The sequence below is a fragment of the Macrotis lagotis genome, chromosome 2 (genome assembly GCF_037893015.1).
Source record: "Macrotis lagotis isolate mMagLag1 chromosome 2, bilby.v1.9.chrom.fasta, whole genome shotgun sequence".
Classification (NCBI taxonomy): domain Eukaryota; kingdom Metazoa; phylum Chordata; class Mammalia; order Peramelemorphia; family Peramelidae; genus Macrotis; species Macrotis lagotis.
The window spans coordinates 145,343,366-145,371,129 of NC_133659.1; the positions used below are offsets into that span (position 1 = coordinate 145,343,366).

General features: G+C 33.1%; 1 protein-coding gene and 1 long non-coding RNA gene across 14 annotated transcripts in view; one reads left to right on the forward strand and one right to left on the reverse strand.

The window, feature by feature from the left end:
• Positions 1 to 27,764, reverse strand: part of RYR2 (ryanodine receptor 2) — a 766,826-nt gene that overhangs the window by 324,496 nt on the left and 414,566 nt on the right. For 7 of the 13 annotated variants that reach the window (XM_074222945.1, XM_074222939.1, XM_074222943.1 and 4 more), the window contains 5 exons: positions 25,737 to 25,929; positions 22,960 to 23,176; positions 20,813 to 20,917; positions 16,660 to 16,763; positions 11,788 to 11,871 (listed from right to left, as the gene is read on the reverse strand). In XM_074222945.1, the coding sequence (XP_074079046.1) occupies positions 11,788 to 11,871; positions 16,660 to 16,763; positions 20,813 to 20,917; positions 22,960 to 23,176; positions 25,737 to 25,929 (703 nt within the window). Of the gene's footprint in view, positions 1 to 1,608; positions 1,630 to 11,787; positions 11,872 to 16,659; positions 16,764 to 20,812; positions 20,918 to 22,959; positions 23,177 to 25,736; positions 25,930 to 27,764 lie in introns of all 13 variants that reach the window. The other 6 variants (XM_074222937.1, XM_074222933.1, XM_074222940.1 and 3 more) reach the window with 1 other exon arrangement.
• Positions 13,370 to 23,647, forward strand: LOC141513267 (uncharacterized). Its single transcript, XR_012475751.1, has 3 exons — positions 13,370 to 13,675; positions 18,509 to 18,565; positions 23,095 to 23,647. It is a non-coding gene; the product is annotated as an uncharacterized LOC141513267 (long non-coding RNA).

Sequence of the window (27,764 nt, forward strand, 5' to 3'; positions counted from 1 at the left end):
AGCCCTAGAGTTTAGTAGCTAACTAGCATACACAAAAGACATCATTAAAGCAGACAAGCTACCAGCCTCAGAGACAGAACAAATGGCCCAGGTGGAAAGAGCTTTCTTTTTGGAAATTTCCCATAACAATGAAGTCACATGTCACTCACTCATTCTCTGTCCCCTCCTTTCCTTTATTGTACTGCCCTTTCTCATACTGAGAATTTATCTTTCCTCCGGGTGCCACAATTGTCTTACTGATGTTTATTACAGCAGTTAGTTTTTGAATAGCTACTTCCCAAAGTTCCTGATTTCTGCTACCTGTAAAAGTGGATAAATTAATCTTTTGTTGTGTTAAGTCATTCTAGGCATGTCCAACTTTTCATGACCCCCACATGAGGTTCCACCTTCTCCGTTTTCTTCTCCAGCTCATTTCATAGATGAGAAAACTGAGGCAGTTAAGCAATTTTGTTCACGGTCACACAGCAAGCAAGCATCTAAGACCAGATTTGAATTCCCAGTGCTCTACCAACTCTGCCATTAGCTGCCTCTTAATCCACCTAATAAAATAATTAATAAGAAGATACCCTGCCTGATCAATCTGTTGTGTGCTAACATGTGTATTTGGTATGTACATACTAAAAGAAAATATCTGGAAAGAAAACAAATCATTAATAACTACTGGTAGAACTTCAGGCAATATTTTCACCCTATATTAGTTGGATCATATTATTTTGGCCTGGGGAATCTTGCCTGTGACCCCCCTCAAATTGTCTGATCCATCTAAAGAAGGGGGAGAGGGGAGTACACCACACTGAGTGGGAAGAAGCATGGAGAGTCCCAATCACTAATTTCTGATACTATTATTCAAGTTTTCTCATCCTTTGGGACAAAATATTTTAACTTAATTGTAATAGTTGTGGAAATTTCTGCAATGTTTGTGAATAGATCATGCATAAAACCAATTATATATTGTTATTTGTAAAACTTTGTAACCTTTTACAAAAGAGAATCTGAAACCTAAAACTGATCTCAATCAACTAGATAATAATTCTATTTAAGCTAAAGTCATTAAAAAGTTTTATTATTTTAGTTGTACTCCCTCTCAATATATAATACTTAGAGAAAAAAGTAAAAGAAATACCTTTCCAAGAATAACACACAAAACTGACTTATTCTACTTAGTATACTATAAAAATGACATTCAAATAAATATGAAATGAATTAAATGAATCTGCTACTCAAAATATATCTGAATAGAAGAAATAACATAAAATGATTTTACCAAAAATAAGTATTTCAGGAGGAATGGTAATGTCATTTAGAAAAATTGAAACTATTTCTCCCTATAATCCACAATTAAATTAGAAAGCAATTCAGAATTGAAAATCATTTAAAAAGTTTTCTTCATTTTTAAAATCTAGGTGAATGGATCAAATGATATACAAGGAACTTTCTAAAGAGTATGTAATTACACATTTCTTCCCTACTGTCTACATCAGTAAATGTCTTGATATACATTTTTTCAGGCCACAAGAATACTGGAAGCAGTATTATACTGATTAAAGTCTATTAACCTTTTAAAATATTTTTAAACCTGAGAAAGAACATTTTAAAATTGCAACTTACCTGCTTGTTCTCTCCAAATTACTGAAAATGTAAACACACACACACAAAATAAAAATAAAAAAAATAAAAAACCAAAAATAAAAGGAAGAAAGAAAGAAAAGAATTGATAGCATTTGGCTTCATTGATGAATTCCTGTGTGAATTCCTATAGGATTCTATCTCCATCTAAAAAAGGTACTTGGAGCAACCCAGGGAGTTAAGAGGGGGAAAGGTACTACAAACTATCAGCGAAAGGCAAATCAAAGCTGATAATTAAGCAGGACAAAATACCAAGAATACTATGAAACAATCTTTTCCTTTTTCTCTCCAATTATTTATTTCCAAAATTTTGTTATCCAGCACTAGAGTTAAATGAATTTGAAAACTCATTTAATTGTGAAAAAGTAAGATAACAGAAGATGATTATTTCCAAATTTTGTGGACATTAGCTATATTTTCCTATAAATTCCACTATTAAATCATCTCATGAGGTACCTTGAAAAAATGGTAAACTAAATATATCACAATTATTAAGAATGAGTTTAATTGTAAACATATATATAGACACTAAAAACTTGCTCAGATTTTCCATGAAAGTATATGGATAATAGTTAACAAATTTTCCCCAAAATATATGTATATCATTCATTAACCACCAAAATAGTAAGGGGAAATTAAAAATATATGGTTCTACTTCAACTCAATTCAACATTTATTAAATATTTATTATATGCAGAGTACTGGAAGTGGTTGTTATAGGGGAGGGTATTAAATAAGACAGTCTCTGTCCTCAAGAAGCCCATAGAATAGTAGAAAAATAAGATACATATAAAGATAGCTATAATAATATTTAAGTGCTATGTGAAGTTCAAGGGAGGAAAGGTTAAGATGAATAGGATAAACTATAACTTTCCAGTGCAAAGTAATACCAATAATACCAATAATAGTAATAAATAATAAAAGTAATAAAATATCTAACATTTATTTAGGGTTTTAAGGTTTACAAAGCACTTTACATGTATTTTGTTCCCCAAGAAAAATAGTAAAACATATTCTTCCCATTTTACAAATAAGAATACACCCTTGGAAGTTAAATGGTTTGCCAGAATCATACAAACTAGCAAATGTTTGAAACAGTATTCAAAACTAATGCAACAGTATTCAAAACTTCCAAAATCCAAGTCAAGCATTTTATTCACCACACCACTAATCTGTCAAAACTCCATTTACTGTAAAAATTTCTTCAAAAGTACTCCTGACACATTCTGCTGTGAACCTACTAGGTTCTATCTAAATACTTATAGTGGTGGGAAGTTCCCCAGAAATCTGTAGGTAGCCTATTTAGTAAAAATCATTTTTTATAAAACGAATAGCTTTAAGGGTAAATAACTTTACCCAGGTATATCAATATATTAACAAAACAAAAGGATGTTCTGAAAAATCACGGTCCAGATGTTGAGGAAACCAAGTTTTTTCATAGATAAAATGGAAGTCGTAATAGAAGCTGCCTCTCAAGATTTTGGTGAGGATAACATGGGTTAATATCTGTAAAGCACTTAGTAATAGCTGTTAATTGACCTTCCTAAAGCACAGCTCTCACCATATCATTTCCCAATTTAATTAATTTCAGGGACTCATTAATACAAATATTGGCTTTTTAAAGCCCGTCACTATGTGGCTCCTTCCAACCTTTCCAGTGTTCTTTCATCTTATTCTATCACTTCTCCTGCAACACATACTCTGCCATACCATTCCATTTCTCTGCTCCATGTATTATTATTGGATGTCTGCCATGCTTAGAACTCTTAACCTTGTCACCTCTGCCCCCTAACTTTTTCTTGCTTCCTTCAAATCCAGGCTAAAATTCCATCTTTTGCAAGAAGCCTTTCCTAGCCTTCTTTGATCTTAATGGATCTCTCTTTAATCTTAATGGATTCCTTCTGAGAATACACCCAAATTATTTTGCATTTATCTTGCTTATTCATAACCATTTTCATGCCATCTTCTCCATTAGACCACTTGCTCCTTGAGGGCAGGGAAATTGTTTTGCCCTTCTTTTTATCCCCAGGGATTAACATAGTGATTGACACATTATGATAACTTAAGAAAGGCTATTTAACTGATTGATAAAGTTTTACAAATTTAATTTAGTGAATCTGTTCCTTGTTCATGCATTTAAATCTTTTTAAAGAGTAGCTAGGTGGCACAGTGAATAGAGCACCGGCCCTGGAGTCAGTAGTACCTGAGTTGAAATCTGACCTCAGACACTTAATAATTACCTAGCAGTGTGGCCTTGGGCAAGCCACTTAAACCCATTCCCTTGCAAAATAACCTAAACAAACAAACAAAAAAAGAGTAGTCCCTTTTCTTTTTTCAACTAAATTGGTTAATTTTTATGCCAAAAGAATTTTGCTCTTGAGAGCTCCCTATCAGTCTGATTTTATCAAGTGAATTTCAGCCCTTGAGATTCTGTATGTCTTTCCTCTGAAGTCTGAAAAGCATTCAGTCATTCAATTAGCATGAATTAAGTACCTAATAGCTGAGCATCATATTCTTCCTGACTTTCTTCTCCTAATTTTTACAACTCATAAATGGAGTGATTATTTCCTCTCAAGTTTTCCCTAATTTTTAATCAAACATTGACCTTGTTGGTCAATATCCATTTGCTCAATAATTTATCGAATGTCTACTCTGTTCCAGGTAATCTGTCATACTGGATAAAAAAAATCAGAGATCTGAATTCCAATCCTGCCCCTGTTATGAACCTGGGAAGGAAAACTGTACCTCTTGGGATCCCCAGTAAAATCTGTTAGTTTCAGTACATTTATAAATCTGTAATAGTGGAGTGAATTTACTCACTAGCAGTGAGTATAATATATATATATATATATATATATATATATATATATATATATATATATATGTTATATATTATATTAAATAAAATACTGGTTCAGAATAGCAACAAAAAAATCCCCAAAATATACTTGGCACCAACTACTATGCCAAGTACTAAAGTTAAAAAGAAAATCTAGGGGCAGCTAGGTGGTGCAGTGGATAGAGCCTGGAGTCAGGAGGACCTGAGTTCAAATCCAACCTCAGACACTTAATACTGTGTGACCTACCTATGTGACCTTGGGCAAGTCACTTAGCCCCATTGCCTTAAATAAAATTTTAAAAAATCTAAACTCTCTACCTCTTAAGAGCTTATATTCTAAAAGAGAGAAAGATTTACAGAGATAGTTAAATTTTAAATACAGATTTGTCAAGATGGATATAAACATAGCACAAGGTCTATAGACCACTGGAAATTTCTATTACCTTCCACATAAAGAAATAACTCAATTTAAAAAAGTATTCATTAAATAAATGCCTTCTATGTATCATTATTGTTCTAAATAACTAACTTGCATGGCTATCTTCCTAGTTATGTCTATTGGCTATATTTGAGATTCATTTGTGACTAACAATTACAAAGGTCTCATGCTTTACTTATTTTTCATGATAGAACTACTTAATGCTTTATATCTGATCCACAATTAGTCATTTCTACTAAAGTCCTAATGCAAAATTGTTCTGAGCTGTTGTCTCACAGAAAATCGTATGGATTAAAGCAATTAAAATCTTTCCCCATATCCTATCAAAGATCTTGAGGACTACTTCAATCATGTGTGTCTTCACTCCTGCCCATGTATTGCTGAATGAAAACAGAGAAAATTACTAAATTGTACCAATTGGGTCCACTACAAATTTGTTGAGAAATCTTAAATAGGTCCTGAATATTACAAGGCAATACTTTTATGCCTCCCCATCTATTCACTATTCTACTCACTACCCCAATTTTTTCAACATTTTTTCAATCCTCCTGAAACCTCTGGTGGCTTTATCTTCCCAGACTGTCCTTTCAGCTAAGTATTTTATCTCATGATTCATTGAAAAAATTGAGACCATTTGTTGAAAACACCCACTTCCTAATTTCACATCACTTATCTCCTCTTCACCTCAGTCTCACCTGAAGAGAATAAAGGTCTCCTTAACAAGGTAAAATCTAATAGATGCAGAAGTAATATCATCCTACACTATCTTCTCTAGAAGACTTACTGCTATCACTCCCATTTTCTTGCTAATCTTCAGTCTCTTACTGTCTCATGCCCTCTTCCTTCCTGTTTATAAAAATGTTCATGTCTCCTATCCTCAAAATACCCCTTACTTGATCCATCTATCCTTCTTCTCTATGGTCCCATGTTTCTCCTCCCTATTGCAGCAAAACTCTTTAAGATCTACAATCAATGTCTCCACTTTCCTCTCACTCTCTTTTGAACTCTATGCTGTCTGGTTTCTGAATAATTATTCATCTGTAATTGCTCTCTGTGAAGTTACTAATGACTTCAACTGTAAATCTAAATTCTCATCTTTCTTGACCTCTTTGTAGTCTTTGGCACTACCAATAACCCTCTTCTCCTTGATACTTTTTTCTCTTTAAATTTTGATGATACTGCTCCTTTCTAGTTATACTACCTTTCTAACTGCTCCTTCTCCATCTTTTACTATCCATATCACATTTCCTAACCAGAGGTTTAGCCTAGTACTCTGCCTTGAGTCTCTTCTCTTCTCCCTCAAAGATATTTCATTTGGTAATCCCATCAACTCCCATAGCACCAATTATCATTTTGATGGATATGACTAAGACAATCCTGCCTAGCCCTACCTCTCTCCTGACCTAGTCCAGTCTCAAATCTCAAATGCCTCCTAGAAATCTCAAATTGAATATCTTGTAGACCTTTAAACACTTTTCCAAAACTGAACTCATTAACTTTCTTCCCCTCCATTCCTAGTTTCCTTATTGTGGTCAAGAGTACTATCATTCACTCAGTCACCCACATTTTTAATCCAGGCATCATCTCTGATTCCTCACTACCTTGTTTTTACTCACTTCTTCCCTCTGATATTGCAACTGCCCCAAGACAGGTATTCATAACCTCAAGTATGGACTATTTGCAGACTATTTGCTTCTTGATCTTCCTGCCTTAATTTTTTCCCAAAACCATCCTCCACTTAGTGTCAAAATGGTATTCTTAAAAGACAGGTCAAGCCTCCCCCTATTCAATCAATTCTTGTGGCTTCCTATTAGCTTCCAGGATAATATAGCAATATCATTTAGTTTTTAAAACTCTACACCACCTAAGCCCTTATCTAACCATTCTTCTTACATGTTATTCCCTACCCTAGATACAGCACACTACAACAAACACTGGCTTCCTTGCTGTTCATTACACATGATGTTATAGTTCTTTCCTTCAAATATTTTCATATGCTGTCTCCTAAGCCTAGAACTCTACTCCTCTCCATCTCTGCCTCTTACTTTTCCTGTCTTTCTTAAAATCCAAGATAAAGATCCATCTTCTTTAAAGAAGCACCCAGTCCTCCTCAATACATATAGATAGAAATTAATAGCTCTATCTATACATTTTATATATATATACACACACACTATTTTTGTTTGCACATTGTTGTTTGCATGCTGCAATATTCTTCTTCAAAGATGGGACTGTATCTCCTTCATAGTCTGCACAATCTGCAATCTACTTAACTATAAGTTCTCAGAATAAAATGAATGAAACATATAGTTACTTAGATTTGAGGCTTAAGATCTCTTGAGCAAAATTTCACTAAGAACTACCAAATTTTCCAAGTGACTACCCTACTGCCATCTCATATTAATTTCTAATTTGATAATTTAATTAAATTACAGGTTCATAAATGCTTAGCCATGGAAGATGTATAGAAGAAACAAGACAATATTTCAATCACAAAAATTTTTTATTAGCCTAAACAACATTGCTAGAAGGAGTATAGTATGGGTGTTATGTTTGGAAATATGCCATCTTTTTCAAAGTTAACTAAAAGTAATTTAAATGATATATAAATTCCATATTAAACATCATTCTGAAGATATGCTTTCAGAATAACATCCAAGTGAATCAAGTTGAGAAATAACCAAGTAGTATTGTATTACTAAACATCAGCACACAAAAAATGTGAAGTCATTTGTAGCAAACTGTCAAAATGTGTTACTTTTTAGAAACTCTATAAACCATGTGACTTCCTTGGTGAAAAAGTAAGTACTAATTTCTAATGTCTTTCACAAGTCTTCAAATTGAAGGAAATTAAATAAACTATTAAAATACGAGCCTTAGGAATATCCAGGGAGATTGATAAATATTATGGGTAAAGAAATCGCAGAGCAAAGGGTGGGTTTTTTCCTTTTTTACACTTTCTTAATAAATAAATCATAAATTTTAGAGAATGGAAATACAATTTATTCTGAAATCTTCCTTCATTTTGAAATATAACAATGAATCTATAATCTGCTCAACAGGTGTACCCCTTCCTATAGCACAGATCAAAACATATCCATTCTTTCTCATCCTGTGCAATCTTTATATCCTTTGGTAAATTCTTAATAGAAAGTTCACATATAGTATTGATTACTTTTCTCTAGGTCTCTTGACCATTATAAAGGTACCAATGTAGTAAATGGAGTGTACATCTGTTACCTTTTATTCTTGCTATGTCAGTGGGTTGCCACTTTTCCCAAGCATACTCATCACATAAGTAATATATTTTATACCACATTTTTGTGTGCAATTCATTGCTGGATATTTCCTGTAAATTTTTTATGCCAACCAACCAAGTCTATGAATTTTCAATTCAATTATATCATAAGCTAAACAATATATTTTTTCCCTTTTGTTTTTCCTGTGTGGATAGTTAAGATTAAGATCTTTTGAATGATTGTGAATCTCTCTTCAGAGATTCTGCAGTATTCTGAAGATGAATGCAATCAAGAAAATATTATTCACAAATAGGAATAATAAGAATTAACCATAAATAATCTCTTCCATATGAACTCTTTTCTAGAAATCCTCCAAGATAAGGACAAATCGCTTGAGTATTCTGAACACTCTGCTCTTCAGACCCTGTTACCCCTCTCTACACACCAGACACCATAATATCCTTTCTAAGATACGCTTAAAGACGATACTAAGACATAATGAAAGAGGACTTAGAGTATTAGTCTGCTCCTTCCATCATCAGAACTACTTCCATCACCTTCTGAGGCTACTTGAGCACAGCCTAGAATATTTTTTCTGGACTTATCTATCTAAAGCCAGCAAACTCAGATGACCTCATTGAGTCACAATCTCCATGATTAGCCTTCCAAAAGCAAACTACTCACCCCACTCCATCAATCCCAATTTCCCATTCTCTCCTTTCCATTTATTTCAATCCTGCTCCTCTTGTGAACTACTCCAGTTCTGCCACTCATTGTTCCCTGAAATTCCTATTCCTTAATTAACCATTTAGGCCTCTTTTTCTCATCTTTTATTTTTTTTCATGTTTTCTTCCAATTAACAAGTTATTTGTCCTGTTTTGCAGGTGTCCCAAACAAATCTATATGTCTAATGACCCTATATTATTTCCTTATTGATTCTAATTACAGTTAATTGATTTCTGTCCTATAATTGCTTAAGTTATGGTTCTCTGTTTCTGATCTTAGTTTAGAATTCAGTTAACCTCTAAGGTTCAGTTCCTCTGTTATTCACTCACTGTTATATACTTGTCTAAAAGATTTTAGCTACTCTTAGGATATGCAGGTGAATACCACGGTGTCTGGTCTTGTATCTTTACACCACCAAATCAAAGATGTCTGATTTTCTGCAGAACACAGAGTTAAGGTTTAGAAGTGCATTTCTCTCATAAAATATTCTAATTCTATGAGAATTGTCATTTCAGCATCACCTACAAATCACTATATGCCAACAGAGTACACAGTCTGTATAACTTCAATTACTGAGAAAGTTCATGGAATTTTTGTGTAATCCTTAAGAAGCAGAATAGCTGATCTTGTCCCATCTGAGCTTCATTCTTTCTTATTAAAGGTGGTCTTATCACATTCACAGGCACCAATGAGTCAAATTTATTTTAAAAAAATTCCATCAAGACAAAAGGGGTGGTCTGGGTCCAAGAGTATGTAAATCACTTTCTTTAAGGTTATCAATTATGATTCCTTGACTCCATGATGCTACCAATCCCATAGCCAATGGTATATTTTCTGTTCTGTCCTCTATTCTACACTTATAAAAAGGAGATGCATCTTTAATCCTCTGTCTTTGACTGAAATTTGAGGCAACCATTGACCCATCTTATTCTCATATTACCAGCCCTGATAATAAAATGCTATCCTGCTAAGAGAAATGCTTCAGCTTATGTTTCCATTAAATTTCACATAAGCATTTACAGAAACTTGGCTTCCTTCAAAGATATTTCATCACTGGCCACCCTTTCTAGCACTGATTGAAATCAATACTGGTAGCATCTAACACATGGTCTTAAGAGGAGGAATTGTGATACTTTCATGTTCCACTGCCACTATTACTGAATAACTTCTCCTCTGAGGATCACCCATCAAATTTATCACTCTATTCCAGATCACAGTGGCAATTATCTATCATTTCCCAAGTTATTCTCTCTCCCTTCTTAAGGAATTCAGTTTCTGACTTAAAGTCTCCCTCTTCAATCCCTGCCTTTATATTAGGAGACCAACATATATATTGATATTCACTCAAATTCTCTAATTTCTCAATCCCACAAACTCCTTTATTACCATCACTTGTCATCTAAATCAACTCACCAATACATAAGGAGGGTCACACCTTTAACCACTTGTTCCACAACCCAAAACCCCATAATTAATTTGCATTTATTCATTCATTATATAATTCATTCCAGCCCCTTTGCTATAATTAGCCTTCCCTTCTCTCATTTCTTCCCATCTCTGTCTCTCTTGGTGACCTTACTGGCTCCCATGGTATCTGTTATCCCCACTACACAGATGGCTCCCACATCTTCCTATTCATTCTGATTAATTCTCTTGAGTGTCAGTTCTACATTGCCATATGTCTATCTAGGAGGCATTTCAAATTGGATAACTGAAGATTCTCATATTCAACAAAGTCAAAAGAGAATTCATTGTCTTTTTGACTAAGTCTATCCTTTCGATATATATAATTTATACCATCTCCTTCCCTATAATTAACCTTTCTTTCTCTCATTTCTGCCCATCTCCTCCTTCAAAGTTGAGGATGTTGTCTTATACTTACTTAGAATAACAAGATAATTCACTGTAAACTCCTCCTCTTTCTACAACTTTTAAATCTTTTGATATCATTCCCCCATATTCTTCTCATTTACCTCAGTCTCTAATAAAAGGATGATATGATTGTTCCTCCTTGCCAAGGCCTAGGTCCTTCACCCTCCTCTCTTCAGTTCTGAGGACATGAACATTATTCCAGTCACCCCAGATTCATAGCATCTGAATCATCATTAACTCCTCATTTTATTCCTCCCCCCCAATTAATTTAGGTACCAAATTTGTCTATTCTACCTATAAAACATGTTTCCTATCCTTTCCTCTCCTCTCACATGGACACTAATCTAATTTAACCTTTCATCACCATAACCTCTTGTTTGGACTACTGCATTAGCCTACCAAGGAAGTTAACGAGCCTCAAAAGTCTTTCCTTTCATATAGCTATCCTTCACAAAACCAAGGTAGTAAAATTCCTAAAACATAGGTCTTATTATATTAGTTCTTTACTTTAAAAGTTTCAGTAGCTCCCTATTGCTCCTTGACCAAATATAAACTCCTCTTATGGCATTTAAAACCCCTTACAATCTTATTTAAGCTGACATTCAAATTTTGCTTTACATATCACTTGCCTTTTATACTCTACAGTCAAGCTAAATTTGCTGCTCCTCACATATAACATTCTACCTCTGCTCTCTCTACTTTTGCACAGGCATTACTTAAATGTATTCTGACCTCTTCATTTTTATTATCATCACCAACTACCATTGCTTCTCTATACTCCACACCAAACTATTTCGCCTTCATATGTATATATATATATATATATATATATATATATATATATATTAAATGTTGTTTTCCCCTCAAGATAAGTTCCTTGTGGACAGGGACTGTTTTGTTGTTTTGTTTTTGCATTTGTATCCCCTGTGTCTAGGGTCATATATGGCATATAGTAAGTGTTTAATAAATGTTTATTGATTAAATGATTGGACTAACTCTATCCAGACTCTATTCCAGATTATCATAGATATTTGAATTTAACTTACTTCTTCGGAAGTTTCATTTTTTTCACTTTTTCTTCAGCATGCTCATCTGAAATTCCCACATGACAGCCTAAGGCCAATAGAGTCCTGGAAAACAAAAATTAGAAATGTTATACCAATTTCTGTTATTTTTAAAAACATGGTACATAAAAGAATACTAAAGTGAAATATAGGCTCCTAGAAATATACAATAGGAACATTTTACTTCCAGATAACTGAATGGCTTCTAAATACATTTTAGAACTATGTAACCAGTTGGTACAAGCTGGGAATCTATATTTTTCCCTTCTTTTAAATGACCTTATTTTCTTTTAAAATATTTTTGGCCTTTCTTGCAACACATTCATCAAAATGTTGTGTTCCTTTTTCTAAAGAACCTTTGAGCAATGCAGAGTTTTTGCTATTTTTGGTTTGCTTTTAATACTTTAACCAATTCAATTCAACAAAGTTTTATTGTTTACAAAGTGCAAGGCACAAAAGAAAAGTTTCTGTGCTCAAATCCTTCTAATTTTGTGTGACATAAAAATGAAGATAAATATAAGCTGATTTAGGGACAGAAAGAGCAATAACAAGTTGAGATCAAGTGAGGCTTTCCTAGGAAATGGTATTTGAAGTGAAACCAAATACCAAGGCCAAATACCTGACCTAGAAAAAAAGGTCAGAAAGAAGGAGCTGAGAGAATATTTGCTGAATATAGGGGATAATTAACGAAATAGCATTCAGACAGGAAATGTAATATCCATGAAAATTAGCCTCTCCCCTTTACATTCAAAGACTTTATAAAACTATGCATACCCTCTGATCCAGCAGTACTGCTATTAGGTCTCTATATGCAAGAGATTATTTTTTTAAAGAAGTATGTTCAAAAATATACAAAATATATTGTGATGGAATATTTGTGCTATAAGAAATGATGAACAGAATACTTTCAGGAAACCTGGAAATGAGTTGACACAAGGTGAAGTGAGCAGAATCAGAACACTGTACATAGTAATAGCAATATTGCTTGATGATGAAATATGAATGACTTAGCTATTCTCAGAAATACAAAGATCCAAGAAAACTTGAGGAACTTATGATGGAAAATGCTACCTACCTCCAGCCAAAAAACTGATGGAGTTTGAATGTAATTTAAAGCAAATTGTATTTTACTTTACTTATTTTCTGTGTTTTCTTTCACAAACATGACTAATATGGGAATGTTTTACATGACTGCAAATGTATTACCTATATTAAATTGCTTGCTATCTCAGGAAGATGGAAGGGAAGGGAAAGAGGAAGAGAATTTGGAATTCAAAAATATTTGTAAACGAATGCTAAGAATTGTTTATACATATAATTGAGGAAAATTTTTTTTAAAGAACCTCTCACTCATAATCTCAGTCTTTCCTAGGAACTCTCTTAGAAATGTTTTAGAAGTCTTGAAATTATGTCCCTAACTAAATTTTCAAAAAACAGAACTCACAGAAAGATCCAGTGAGGCAATTCTCCAGCCTAAGGTAGCCTGGAAAATCATGGGAAAACTCTGTTCCATGGGAGTGGAGGGGGTGGCAGCACAGCCAGGATTATCATACCAGCAGTGAAGGAGCTCCAGTCTTCCTGGAACAGCCCACTGGGCACCTAGACACCTGGTCATGGGGAATGCCAGCTCCTGATAGCAGAAGCAGTTTCCTGACCTGGTAACCCAGGGAACAACAAGTACAATTTCAAAGATCAGCAAGGAAACCTCTGCCAGAGTGAGTAGGAGCCAGCCTGTCCCTCAGCGCCACAGCCATCAGCATAGCTGTGGCCCTCAGCGCAGCCCAGATACCAGGAAACGGAAGCAGGAGCACAAAGTCTCCCAGCAGTAAGCCACCTGGCAACTATGACAAGAGTGCTCACCCCACGGAAGGTAAGGGCGGTCTCTCCTCTGTCCCTGGGAGAGGACTCTTGTGCTCTGTCCATACTCAGACCCTGGTCACAGTCTGGGAGAGCCCCCTGCAACCCACAGACCAGAGCACAGGCAAGAGTGTAGTCAGAGTTTCAAATATTGAGGTCCTTGTAGGGGTCTCAAAAGCTTGAGAAACACCCCAAACCTGACACAGGCTAAGGAAATGAGTAAACAGAAAAAAAAAAGGAACCTGACCATAGACAATTACTTTGGTTCCATGGTAAACCAAAACTCATACTCTGAAGATGAGAAAGTTCTAGTTTCTTCATCTAAATCCTCTAATAAATATAGAAGTTGGGCTCAGGCTATTTCAGAGCTCAAAAAAGATTTTGAAAATCAAGTGAGGAAGGTAGAAGAAAAATTGGAAAGTGAAATGAGGTAGATGCAGTAAAAACATGAAAACCAAGGCAGCAGCTTAGTCAAGGAGATCCAAAAAAATGCTGAAGAAAATAACATTCTAAAAACTAGTTTAGGTCAAATGGAAAAAGCAGTTCAAAAAGGTATAATATATTTTTTAAATGGAGTCAGTGGGTGAAAAGGAAATGCACTGGGGGAAGGAAAAGAGAAGTAGAATAGACTAAGATACTTCCTGTAAAAGGGTCAAGAAATAACTTTTGCAGTGGTATGGGGGGGGGGGAAGGTAAGGGGGAATGAGGGAGCTTCATTTTCATTGGAAAGAGCTCAGAAAGGAAACAACATATATATATATATATATATATAGATATATATATATCTATATATATATATATATCTAATAGCATACAGAAATCTAGAAAAAAAGGAGAGAAAGGGATGGGAGAAAGGGGACAGGGAGAAGGGAGAGGGGAGGTAGGGGATAGAGGAGAGAGGGTAGATCATGGGAGAGGATAGTCAGATATAATATATATATATATATATATATATATATATGTATATATATATATATATATATTTACTTTTTGCAAGGTGATGGGATTGGATGGCCTGTCTGGGACCATGGGGAAGGGTGGGTGCTGGGTTTTTGGGGTGGGATGTTGGCTTGGGACCCCTTGGCCCCAGGGCTGGTGTTCTGTCCACTGTGCCACTTAGCTGTCCCATGGCACACTTTTGATGAGGGACAGAATGAAAGAAGAGAGAAAATATAATAATTGGTAATGAAGAGAAACGGATGGAGGGTATTACAATCAGCAACATCAGTAACTTCTCTAATGGATTTATGATAATGAATGTGATCTACCACAGAGACAGAGCTGATGGTATCAGAAAACAGACTGTAGCACATTTTTTTCTCTTTCACTTTATTTCTCATGAGATTTTTTTATTTTTGTGGAGGAAGGAGAGGTTATGTTTATTCTTGCAACAAGACTATTTTAGTAATACATAAATAAATTTAAAAAATAAATTAAAAAAAAGACCCCCTTGCTCATAACCTTAGAGTACTATTGGGGAACAGCTTTTGACCTTACCTAATTGTAGTAACTGATTATACAAAGAGACCACTTACTAACCATATAGATAGAGATAGAGATAGAGATAGAGATAGAAATAGAGATATATAGATACAATACCAAACCCTTTTTTGAGAAATTTAATAAAAAGTTATTGTCTTTTTTCTACCAAATGAACTATTATTAATCAAGTTCTTTAAAGTTCAGTACAGTAGTTTGATTCATAGAGAGCTAAAACTTTATTGACTTTGATAACTTTTAAAATTTCTCTATATTAGCCCTGCATAGCCCAAATCATTGAATATTCTTCCAAATCCTTAAATTGTTGTTGGTGATTATCATATAATATTACTATAATAGTGTATAGTGTACTCTTAGTTCTGCTCACATCATTTTACATTAGTTTCAGATTTCTGAAAGCTGTCTGCTCACAATTTCTATATAATAATATTCTATCATAATGAAATAACCACAACTTATTCAGTCATACCCTTTCAGTTCCCTTTGTCAGAGCAAAGGTGGCTATAAATATTTTTGTCCATATAAAGACCTTTCCCTTAGGAGCAACATTGCTGGGTTAAAGGGTGAGCATAGTTTTATAGCCCTTTGGACATAGAAATTTTTCTCCAGAATGGCTTGTCCAGTCCACAGCTCTACCAACCAGTAATGTATTAGTGTACTCATTTTCCCATATCCCCTCTAACATTTTTCCTTTTCTGCTTTCTTAACCAATCTGATGGAACCAAACTTTGGATTGGCTACTCTATCTGCTTTCTACTCCATGGAATAAGATACCCTACCTCATCTCTTCCAATCTTACTACCAGGAAACTAAATTAAGCCTCAATTGACATCACTTCCTTTTGCATCTCTCCTCTTTCTCATTAGAAGACAGTAACAAACTCTTCCTAAGGCCATTATTTCCAGGGAGCAGAAACTCTCATATTGCTCCACCTTGCATCTGCTTTCCTACCTTTTTATATGTTATCTTTCCTCATTAGATTCTAAGTCCCTTCAGGGCAGGGAGAGGAATTTTTTTTTTATAACTACCAAGCTTAGACTCAAAAAGAATGAAAAAATGTACCTCCTTCCTACTTTGCAGATATGGGAAACACTAAGTGTGAAATACTGCATATTCTGTCAGATGACTGATATGTTAATTTTACTAAACCATTCTTTTTGTCCTCCTCCTTTTGCTACAAATAATATTCATCTATAAGTAGCTTTTTGCACATTGTTTCCTCCATTAGAATATGAGTCCCTGGAAGGCCAGAACCATGTTTTTGCTTTTCTTTGTATCTCTGGCACTTAGCACTCAGTATCTGGTACTTGGTAACTGATTAATAAATGTTTGCTGAGAATGATGATAATTGGTGATAGCAGTAGGGATAAATGTATCCAGTCTGTTATTGATTATATAAAACTTGAATTAGCAATAAACTAACAAAAACATTGCATAATTTTTTTTCTTTTTTTCCCTTACAATGCAAGCATAGGATAAAACATGCAGGAAACTTACTTTAGGGTCTCAAGGGACATCTGTAAATTATAATTACGTTCCTGTTCTGGAAGCTTAGAGAATTCTACCAAGCAGGGGTGCTGTCTCTTGTTATCATCTCTGACCTGAAAAGTAATAGGAGGTGGTTAGTATATGCTGTCTCAATATTTTAAAGCAATAAAATGGAATATATAAAATTTAAGGCAGAAAATTAATACTATTGTAAAATTACCACCATTCAAGACCTATAATAGTTTTTACAGAAAGTTAATGTAAATGATTAAAATGATTAGCAATTCTTTACTACTTGAGACAAGAATAATAATTTATACTACCACCTTTTTAAATAAGCTTATCAAAATTTGAGGACTTCAGTTTCTATTTAGTTATAGTAATGTTTTTATTTTTAAACTCAGTTGTATTTTATTTTCAGTTCCAAACCTCTCTCTCTCTCTCTCTCTCTCTCTCTCTCTCCTTTATTCCTTTCCAGCTCACTGAGACAACAAAAAAAACAAAACCCACTACAGATATGTATAATTTTACAGAAAATATTTCTCCATTTGCCAAGGAAGGAAGGAAAGAAGAAAGAAGAAATAAGCTTCAATCTATATTGTGAAACCATCAACTTTGCACCTGGAAGTGGATAGCATGTTTCAACACCAACCCTTTGAACCAAGATAGACTATTGTGTTGACCAGAACTACTAAGCCCTTCTTTTATTTTATTTTATTTTTTTAGGTATTTGCAAGGCAAATGGGGTTAAGTGGCTTGCCCAAGGCCACACAGCTAGGTAATTATTAAGCATCTGAGACAGATTTGAAGCCAGGTACTCCTGACTCCAGGGCGGGTGCTTTATCCACTGTGTCACCTAGCCGCCCCTCTAGTAAGCCCCAGTTCTAAGTTGATAATCTTTACAATATTGCTCTTACTATACAAATTGTTCTCATTCTGATCATTTCATTTGGCATCAGTTCATACAAGTCTTGACAGATTTTTCTGAAACTATCCCCTTCATCATTTCCTATAACATATTAGTACCTCATCACAATCATATATCACTACTTGTTCTGTCATACTTTGATGGGCATCCATTCAGTTCTCAATTCTTTCCCACAGTAAAAAGTGCTATTGTAAATGTTTCTTACATGTAAGTCCTTTTCTTTTTTTCTTTAATCTCTGAAATATAGACCTAGTAGTGTATTTCTGGTTAAATGGTAAGCACAGTTTTATAGCCCTATGGGTATAGCCCCAAGGTGTTCTCCAGAATGGTTAGCCTACTTCAAAACTCCACCAACCATTAATGCATTAGTGTACCCATTTTCCCTTATCCTCTCCAGTATTTGTCATTTTCCTTTTCAGTATTCTTAGCCAATGAGATTTGAACCAATATGACTCTACTTTAGATTTGGTGCTCTGCTTGGTTTCAACTCCATGGAATATATCCCCTGAATTGTCCATTATTTGCATTGCTACTTGAGATGATAATGCTTATAATAACTGATAATGTATATGCTGTCTCAATATTTTAAAGCAATAAAATGGAATATATAAAATTTAAGGTAGAAAATTAATACTATTGTAAAAATTACCACCATTCAAGACCTATAATAGATTTTATAGAAAGTTAATGTAAATGACTAGCAATTCTTTGCTACTTGAGACAAGAATAATAATTTATACTACCCCCTTTTTAAATAAGCTTATCAAAATTTGGGGACTTCAGTTTCTATTTAGTTATAGTAATGTTTTTATTTTTAAATTCATTTAAATTCATTTATTTTCAGTTCCAAACTCACTCTCTCTCTCTCTCTCTCTCTCTCTCTCTCTCTCTCTCTCTCTCTCTCTCTCTCTATACCTTATTCCTTTCCAGCATAATGAGACAACAAAAAAAAACAAAACCCACTGCAGATCCTATTGTTTACCTTTGGTAAGTATCATCTCACTATTTGTCAGGTCAGTCAAAGGCTTTTTCTAGTATCCTTTGGCTCTTTCTTGGATTCTTTGGATTTTGTGATGTGGCAATTAATTTACACTGGTTAAACTTTTTAGTAAAATTATAAGTACAGGTATCACTTTTTTGTTCATTTCTCATCTTTGTGTATCAATTATTTGTTTAAATAGTTCATAATCAAGCTTTTCAACTGTTAATGATAGACTTTTTTAGTATTGTTTCTTACCTTTAAAAAGGTTCTGATCTTAATTTTATCAAGTTAATGCTCTGACCATATACATATATATACATTATATATATATATATATATATATATATATATATATACATATATATACACATACACAAGTGATAACTGGGATAACTCTAACTTCAATAAGAAGTCTTTCCTAATATATTAAGATGTAACAAATTTTAGGTTTATTTCAGTGTCATTTAGTGGTTGTCAAGTCCAGAGTCTGCTAATTATTTTTAATAAAGAAAAAGTTAATTATATAAAGGCATGAGGCTTCAGTTTATTAATCTTTGGCCTCTCCCAATCTATATTCCTGAATCATGTTTTCATCAAATTTCAATAATCTACAATAGAAAAGACCTGTGAAAAGATAAGCACACTAATGCACTCTTGGTAGAGCCACAAATTGGTTCAAAAAGTTTGTGAAGTAATTTGGAATCATGCCACCATATTCCTTAATCCAGAAATACTATTTCTAGGCATATACTCCAAAACAATCAAAAATAGCAATAAATTTTATATATATATATCTATGTCCATAACAGTACTTTTGTGACAGCAAAGAACTAATAGTCAATAGGCATTGATCAAGCAAACAAGTACTAAGGATACAAAGAAAAAAAAAGATAGTCTCTCAAGGAGCTGACAGTCTAATGGCAGGGAAGGAAACGAACCTAACTAATTAAGCTATAAACAGTATAAACAGAAAATAATTAATAGAGACAAGGCACTAAAAGTAAGGAGTATTGAGGAAGACTTCCTATAGAACCTGTAATTTTAGTGGGTACTTAAAGGAAGCCAAGAGGCAGAAAAGAGAAGGGAAAGTATTCCAGGCAGGGGCAGCATTTAGAAAAAAAAATGCCTCATGCTGAGAGATGGTGAGTCTTATTTGTGAAACAGAAGAGAGGGCAATGACACTGGATCAAAGAGTAGGTTGTACTGAGTATGTAAACTGAAAAAAATAGAAAGAGGGATGGGTTATTAAGGGTTCAGAATATGAGAGGCTTTTCTATTTTGAAAGTGATTGGAAGCCAGTGAAGTTTGTTTAGAGGGGTGATATATTTGGACCAGCATTTAAGGGAAATTGCAACAGTAGGCTGTTGCAATAGTAGAGTATGAGGTGATGAGGGCTTATTACCAGGTGGCTGGCAGTGTCAGAGGGCATAAAGGGGTACTTTTGAGAGATGGTGCAAAGATTTAATTGATTGGCCTTAGCAACAGATTAGATAGGAGGGGGAAAGAGGAAAGATAATGAGAAGCTGAGAATGATACCTAGGGGACTAGAAGGATAGTATTATCACTGATAATAATAGTTTAGACAAATGAAAGTTTAAAGGAAAGGGAATGATTTAACTTTGGGATATGTTGAATCAAAATATTTGAGCTATTACATCTGGCTTAACATACAACCAGGCAAATCATCTGATCACTCTGTGTCTCAATTTACCCTGGAGATAAAGTAAGAATTTATTCCCCTATCTAATTTACCATATAATATATGTATGTAATTTATAATAATAGACAGTGATCAAGAGCTCAGGCTATTAATAAAATAAGTAAAAAAAACAAATGAAAGGCAAAAAGTGATACTGAATTTATTTTAAAAATATATTTTTATATAAAAATATAAATATAAAATTTCCAATCCAGTAAGATATAAATAGTTAAGTGAGAAAACAAACTTATGGTTTTGGCTTCTAAATTATACTTTTGAATAAATAATTAAATTTAAAATCAGAAAAGCAATAAATCCTTCAATCAATTTGCCAATAATGTCATTCCCTTTATTAAAGAAAATCATTGCTCAAAAATAGCTTTTTGAAAAATCATTTTTCATTTAATTACTTATAAACAAATAAATTTAATTATTTATAAATAGAAATCAATTACTTATAAAGAGAAATCAATAAACCAAAGAAAGGGTAATAATGAGTTCTCTTTTCTAAAAAGATTAAGAAAACATTAAAATAAATTTCAAAATCAAGTACCGGTCCATACTGCCAGCCAAGTTCAATTTTATTCATAACCCATAACTCATGGATGTTCTCAGCCAGCTTTTCTCTGATTCTTTCCAGATGAGGAGGCAAAACAATCTAAAAGAAGAAAAAAGTACACATTTTAAATCACTCCAATAACATATCTGTCAGTTGCTCTCAACACTAATTAGAAATAGGGAAAAGCCTATATATAAATTTCATTGGTAAAAGGAGCTCAAAAAAGAGGCAACTTTCTCAACAACATAGGTTGGCACCCTCTTTGCTATCTTTAGTCTTAAAGAGCGGCTTAGATAACTGAGAGATAAAGTGACTTGCCCATAGTCAGATGTTTGTCCTCCCTTCTCAAAGAGGACCATGACATCAGGGGAAATGATGTCATGAGAAGCACAAGAATTGGATTTGAGTGAGGGGAACTATGCTAAGTCACTAGCCTCACTTTCTCCTCCAGAGCCATTTGAATTCAATGGCCAAATATGAATTAGGATAACTGGAGATGGTCATGGATGTGAGGCAATTAGTGTTAAGTGACTTGCCCAAGGACATATAGCTAGTAAGTGTCAGAAACTGGATTCACACTCCCATCCTCCTGATTCCAAAACCAGTGCTCTATCCACTATGCCACCTATCTGCCCTATAAGTGACATATACATAGCCAATATGTACCAGAGATATGACTTGTAACCTGGCTCTGACAACAGTTTTCTATTCATTATTTCACAGCTTCACTTACATTAATTAAAATAGATATCTTATAAGCCATTACAATTAATAAAAAAATAATCCCAAACCAGAAATTTTATCTTTTTTTTTTTTTGCTAACAATATTAGCTTACCACATAAACTGTTGAGCAAAAGCTGAAAGAAATAATAGTCAAATGCTCTGGCAACAATTTTTAAGAGCTTAACTTGCCAAGAATAAACTACTAAATACTATTTATTCAAAAAATATTCATTCAAAGATCTCACAATACTCTGAAAAATAGCATTGTTTACATGGCAATTAATCTTTTACTTTTTATGAATTTTTCCAGTTCACTACCTAAACTGGTTTACTCATGCTTCTCTGATTTCTGCCTTGTTACACTTAATAATAAACAATATGGAGGAGTTTTAGTGAATTCTTCTTATAGAAGATATAAAGGAGTTTAAGAAATAACTTTAGTTTTAACTCATCACACTTTTCTACAAAGTAGGTTACTAAAACTTCCATTTAGGTAGTTTCCAGGACTAGTAGCATACAGATTCTATTACCTTTTTTTGAAGAGTAAAAGTGATGCAAGTACTAGCTATTTATGCCATATTAATCAGGAACATACCTGAAGATGTTCTGGTATAATCCAACTTTTCACATTTATCAATGTTACATACCACAATTAATTTCTTTCCTCCAGGAAGAAAAACAATATACTAACTCATCAACAAAAAATGTTCTTTGTTACCAATCAAGAGAGTAAACTCGTTTAACATATAGAAGACAACAGTTGCTATTAATAGTCCTAAAGGAAGGCATCAGCGGCTCTTAGATTCTGTACAGTTCTATGTGGATGGTGTTGTTAAACTAGCCCTAATAATCTCACTATAAAGCAATATGTTTTATAGAGGGAAAGCAAAAGAGACATGTGAGGCCCTATTACTGTAAAAGTCTGGGGAATTAAGCTAACTGTGAAGCTATATTTGCTGTGCTGTTTTACTACTCAAAAAACCCAACAGCAAGTAATAGATAAAGTAGATGAAAGAGACAAGAAATTTATAAGTCCTTGAAAATCAATCTCACCTCACTATTGGCTTCTTTCTATACAGCTTCAAGCTTCTTAATATAATTCTTTAAGACAAATATACATTTAATCACATAGCACATATTCTGCATTCCACTCAAGTTTTAGAGTTGTTATACTCAATTGCTATTTGCTTTTAAAATCAGATTACATATAACAATATTAATAAATTTAAATTTTTTAAACTTAATATAATGAAATTGTAATGTCTATAAGGTGCTGATTGAATATGTCCATTTAATACATTAAAATTTTTAAATATTGTTTACTATTAAATAAAATCCTTGTGATAAATAGAAACAGAATTGCCCTAGACAATCACTGGCTTAAAGAAATGCAATGTTGTCAGGAGGTTTTCCACACCTGACTAGTATCCACCGGGATTGGTGTGAAGGCTGCTTGTGATAAAGAAACAGTAGGGCCCAAGAGATCTCTTGAGTATGTTCGGTCTTGTTTATATTCTCGACTGTGCTCTACTTTCAACTTTTCTTTTGGCAGGACAGCTTCAAAGCAAGGAGCATAACCAGGTGGAGGAAGAAACTTGAACTCTCCATGTCGACCCCCCAGGAGAAAACGTACCCTGAAAATCAAGAAATAATGGAAAATTATAATTCTGAAACAAATATTAACATACTTACTCTTAAAAAGAGAGGAAGTTAAATCCTAATATATAATTCTTATTATCTGGAGTTTCTATTTTAAATCATTAAATAATAAATCAAATTCTCTTTAGAGAATTTTCTTTAGAGCCTAAGACTTGCCCTAATGATTATCCCACTGGTCAAAAGGCAAAAGTGTCTGATTCTGTGGATGTGGATGAAGCAGTGAAGCAGTGAAAATTCATTATTTTTATTGAATAAACAACTTGATACTTATGTATTTTTCTTCTAGAAGAAAAAAAGTATATACTAATAGGCAACATGGGATAGTAATAAAAACAATAGAAAATAAATCACAAAACCTGAACTGGCATCCTATCATTGGTATTTTCTGGTCCTACAACCATAGACAAATCATTTAAACTATGAACCTCAATTTTATGATCCATAGTCAACCATAATCATGCCTATGCTACTTACCTTACAGATATTTTGAGGATAAAAATGAGAAAATGTTTATAAGTATATTTTGTTAACCATAAAGTACAAAAAATATAAGATATTAGTATAGGCAGCAATCTATTTAAGTTTTGGCATGGACAGAATATTGGGTCAAAACAATTTAGATCTCTCTCCTCACTGGTCATGATTCTAAAACAATGTCATCAAGGCCCCAATGTCTACATGTACATATCAAAAAACAAGGTAATGATATTCTTGGTCTTTAGAAATTCTTCAAGCCAAAGGATTCTTCTAAAATCTTATCCAAATATAATAATTAAATTAAAAATGAAGGTGATCCTCTTAAAGATTTCAGACAAATAAAGTTTAGCTTAATACCTGTGAAGTGAGCTTTAACAAAACATTTATGCCACATTTAAGGTTTACAAAGTACTTTCCTCATATTCATTTATGTCATGTTTAAGGTTTACAAAATACTTTCCACATATTAATTTATTTGAGATACAATTTCAATGTACATCTATGATTTCCTTTTTTTCTTCCTTTCAATATCTCATTCAGTATAGTTTTTAAAAGTGGTTATAGTCAATCTAATTACAGTATATCTTAAGAGTTCTAACTTCATTAGACTGCCATATTGCAAAGTGACTTTAAAATTTTATTTCTCTTGTAATTTTCATCTTTGCCAAAAATTCTGTCTTCACCCAATGAAATGAAAGGGGAGAATGAGAAAAAAGATAAATTTTTAAATGAATATCCTAAAAGTTTTAAAAATAGTAGAGATTTATTTTCTTAGCTACTTTCCCTTCTTTTCAAATGTTGCTTCTTGACCATGATGGATAAACTACAAATATAAACCTTCAAATATTAAAAATTAAACTTCATTACTTAGTAAAGTTATGATGGATCAATATAACTCAAAGTCTTTAAGAGGTATCTAATATATCTTCTATATGAAGCTAGGTAGCACATTGAATTACGTACTGGGCCTAGAATCAGGATGCACTAACTTCAAATTTAGCCCTAGAAATTTACTACCTGTGAGATCCTAGGTAAGACATTTAATATTTTTTCCCTTAGTTTCCTTACCTGTATTATGAGGAAAATAATAGCACCTGTCACTAAGAGCTGTTAGGAGGATCAAATGAAATAATAATTATAAAGTACTTACTACAGTGTTTGGCACATAGTAAATGACTTATACATGTTACATATTATAATTATTATTAAGATAATTAAAATAGCCATAATATGGGCATTATTTATCAAAGTAACAAAATAAATGGTCATTTTAACTTCCATTTTTCTTTTAGCATTACTAAAAAAAGAAGGAAACAATTTTTTTTATTTCTTGGTGAAAGGATTCACACATTATTTTGCCACAGATATATACATATATATATATATATATATATATATATATATATGTGTGTATATATATATGTAATGTGTCAAGTGTAAAAAGCATAGGATAACACTGAAAAATCATAACTTTGGAGCCAGCAAGGAACTTAGACACCATCAACCAACCTCCATAAAAAAAACAGAGACTGAAACTGCAAACTATTAGTTGACCTATTCAGATGACCTATACAACTAAGACATGACTGGGACCAAATTTGAACTCAGATCTTTCTCACTTTGTGTTATCCAGTACCCATCAAACACCAAGAAAAAAAATGCATATTCCTTAAAGCCATGGCAAACAGAAGTCAGGACTGTAAATAAGACCTGAGAAGTAAAAAAAAAAAAGTGACAAATTCAGGAAAGCTAATGGCTTTATAATTAAAAACAAGAAGCATACAGTTAAAGCAGATTACATTTTAAACAGCAAAAATATTTCTAAAATTTTGGGTTGACTGAACTAATTTCTGCCCTGATCAGTCTTATGTGATAGAAAAAGTGGGTCAAATGTCATAATCATTTAATCTTTTTTTGTTTTAAAGAATATGGAAAATATAGTTAGGTAACCATGCAAAAAGTAAGAGACCAGGGTTAGAGATGATAGGAAATAGCTATACAGTTTTCTGTCAAAATAAAAGAAGTGAGATGGGAAAACAAACAAAAACCACCACTAACTTTATTCCTGCTGAGAAACTAACAACTGGAAAGAAGAGGCCATCAATGTTGAAATTCTCAAACATTCCTTGTACTGGTTGTCCATTGATTCGGAATGAAATGCTTGGGGCACTTAGATCTAAACAGCAGCTAATGACATCATCAGTTCTCAACAGGTGTTGGTTTGGTGAACTCACTGTCCGTGCAACACAACCTATTGAGGGAAAAAAAATATTAAAGAAAGAGATATGGCTTCTGAAATTATCCCTCCAAAACATTTCAATAAGCAATGACATTTAAAATTCAGGAACACAGAGCTTTTAAATGTTCAAACACTGTCATATTCAGACTTCTTTTAAAATATACTATGGTGCTATATTAAGATACAGTTGAATGTAGATAAATCTAATAATCAGACTATCTCAGAAAACAGTTGACATACTTTATTCCTCTTAAGAGATAGAAAACAACAGGTATAGAATGCATACACTATCAAGCAGAGTCAATGTGCCAGTTTTGTGTAACTATTTTTCTTAAGTAAAAGGAAAGATATAATGAAAAATATCAGAAAATAGATATATTATTTTTTTAAAAGAGCATGACCAAGACTTTTAAAAAGTATACTGGTACTGCAACTGTAAACACTGGTCACAAGATCTTGCTTTACTTTTGGCAATAAGCTTCCTTGGCAGAACAACTATATACCAAATCCTTCTATAGTGAATAGTATGATTGGTACTATTATCTAGTATGTAAGGAAAGTTATTATATTCTATTAAAATTATTATAATAAAATGTTACATTTATGAAAATAATAGAATAAAATTATATTATTGGGTTTCATTTTCTTGGACTTAAACTACTGTGTGGAAATAAAACTGCTCTCCAACATAATGAGAATTTCCTCCTCCAACTGCCAAATGTCCATTTGGTGAGACTGAAAGGGAATCTGATAAATGTAATTTATCCCCAAGACTAAGACTAAGGTTATAATTCCTTCCCTGAAGGGATAAGTATCCTCACAGTACTTGTGATAAAATTTTTTAAGTAACTAACAAAAAAAAAAGTTAGCTCTAGTTTTTATAATACATTTTTTTCCCCTAATGCATTTCTCTGAGATTTTACATTAGGCCAATTTTCAATGACACCAATGAAGTAATTTTCTATAACACTTTATACTCCCCTTACCAATATTCAAATGTATAGAAGTTAAACTAACTATAGTGTGACACTGCTGTGTTTTCCAGAATCCACCAAAGATGGAATTTGAGAGTTAAAAAAAAATTTTGAAAGAAAAAAATATCAAACAAAACCAATGAAGTACAAGTCTATTGCCTCATTCAACATTGAGACACTTAAGAGTATCTAAGATCTCATTATATAAAACCATTTTTTACTTAGTTTTAACTCCACAATAATGGAGCTTGTAGTTTCACAGAGTGGTACCTCCCTTAGCATCTTTCTTTGGCATGTGGTAAAATTCATCACATAAATATGATACAATAAAACTTTTAAATTACAATAATGAGGCAATAACAAATTAATTCTACTTTCTTTTCAGGAAAAAAGTCTGATGAAAACAAGGTTTTTTAAAAATTATTTTAATAGAAAAATGGCATAGTTGTTCAGAGGAACTGTGAAACCAATCAATGTTTAAAGTAAAAGCTGGAAGACTATTTGTCAGTGATATTTTAGAGGGAATTCCTTTTAAATACAAGTTAAACTTGTTATCAAAGTCCCTTTCAAATCTTTTTTTTAATCTGTGATTCTTTTGTCTTTCTATACCCTCTTTCTTAGTTACTTTACATGGATTATTTATCTTGTCTATGCAGATGACTTCAAGTTTTAAATATCAAGACATGGCCTTATTCCTGAGCCATATCATCAACTACTATTGAACATTTTCAACTGGATATATCTCATAGCTATCTCAAGTTCAACTTGTCTTTCAAGGATTTATTAAGTGATGAGCACAAGGCTAAGTCTAACTATAGATAGAAATAACTATAGATATCCGGCCTTGGAGGTAAAGCATCATGAAAGTGAAAG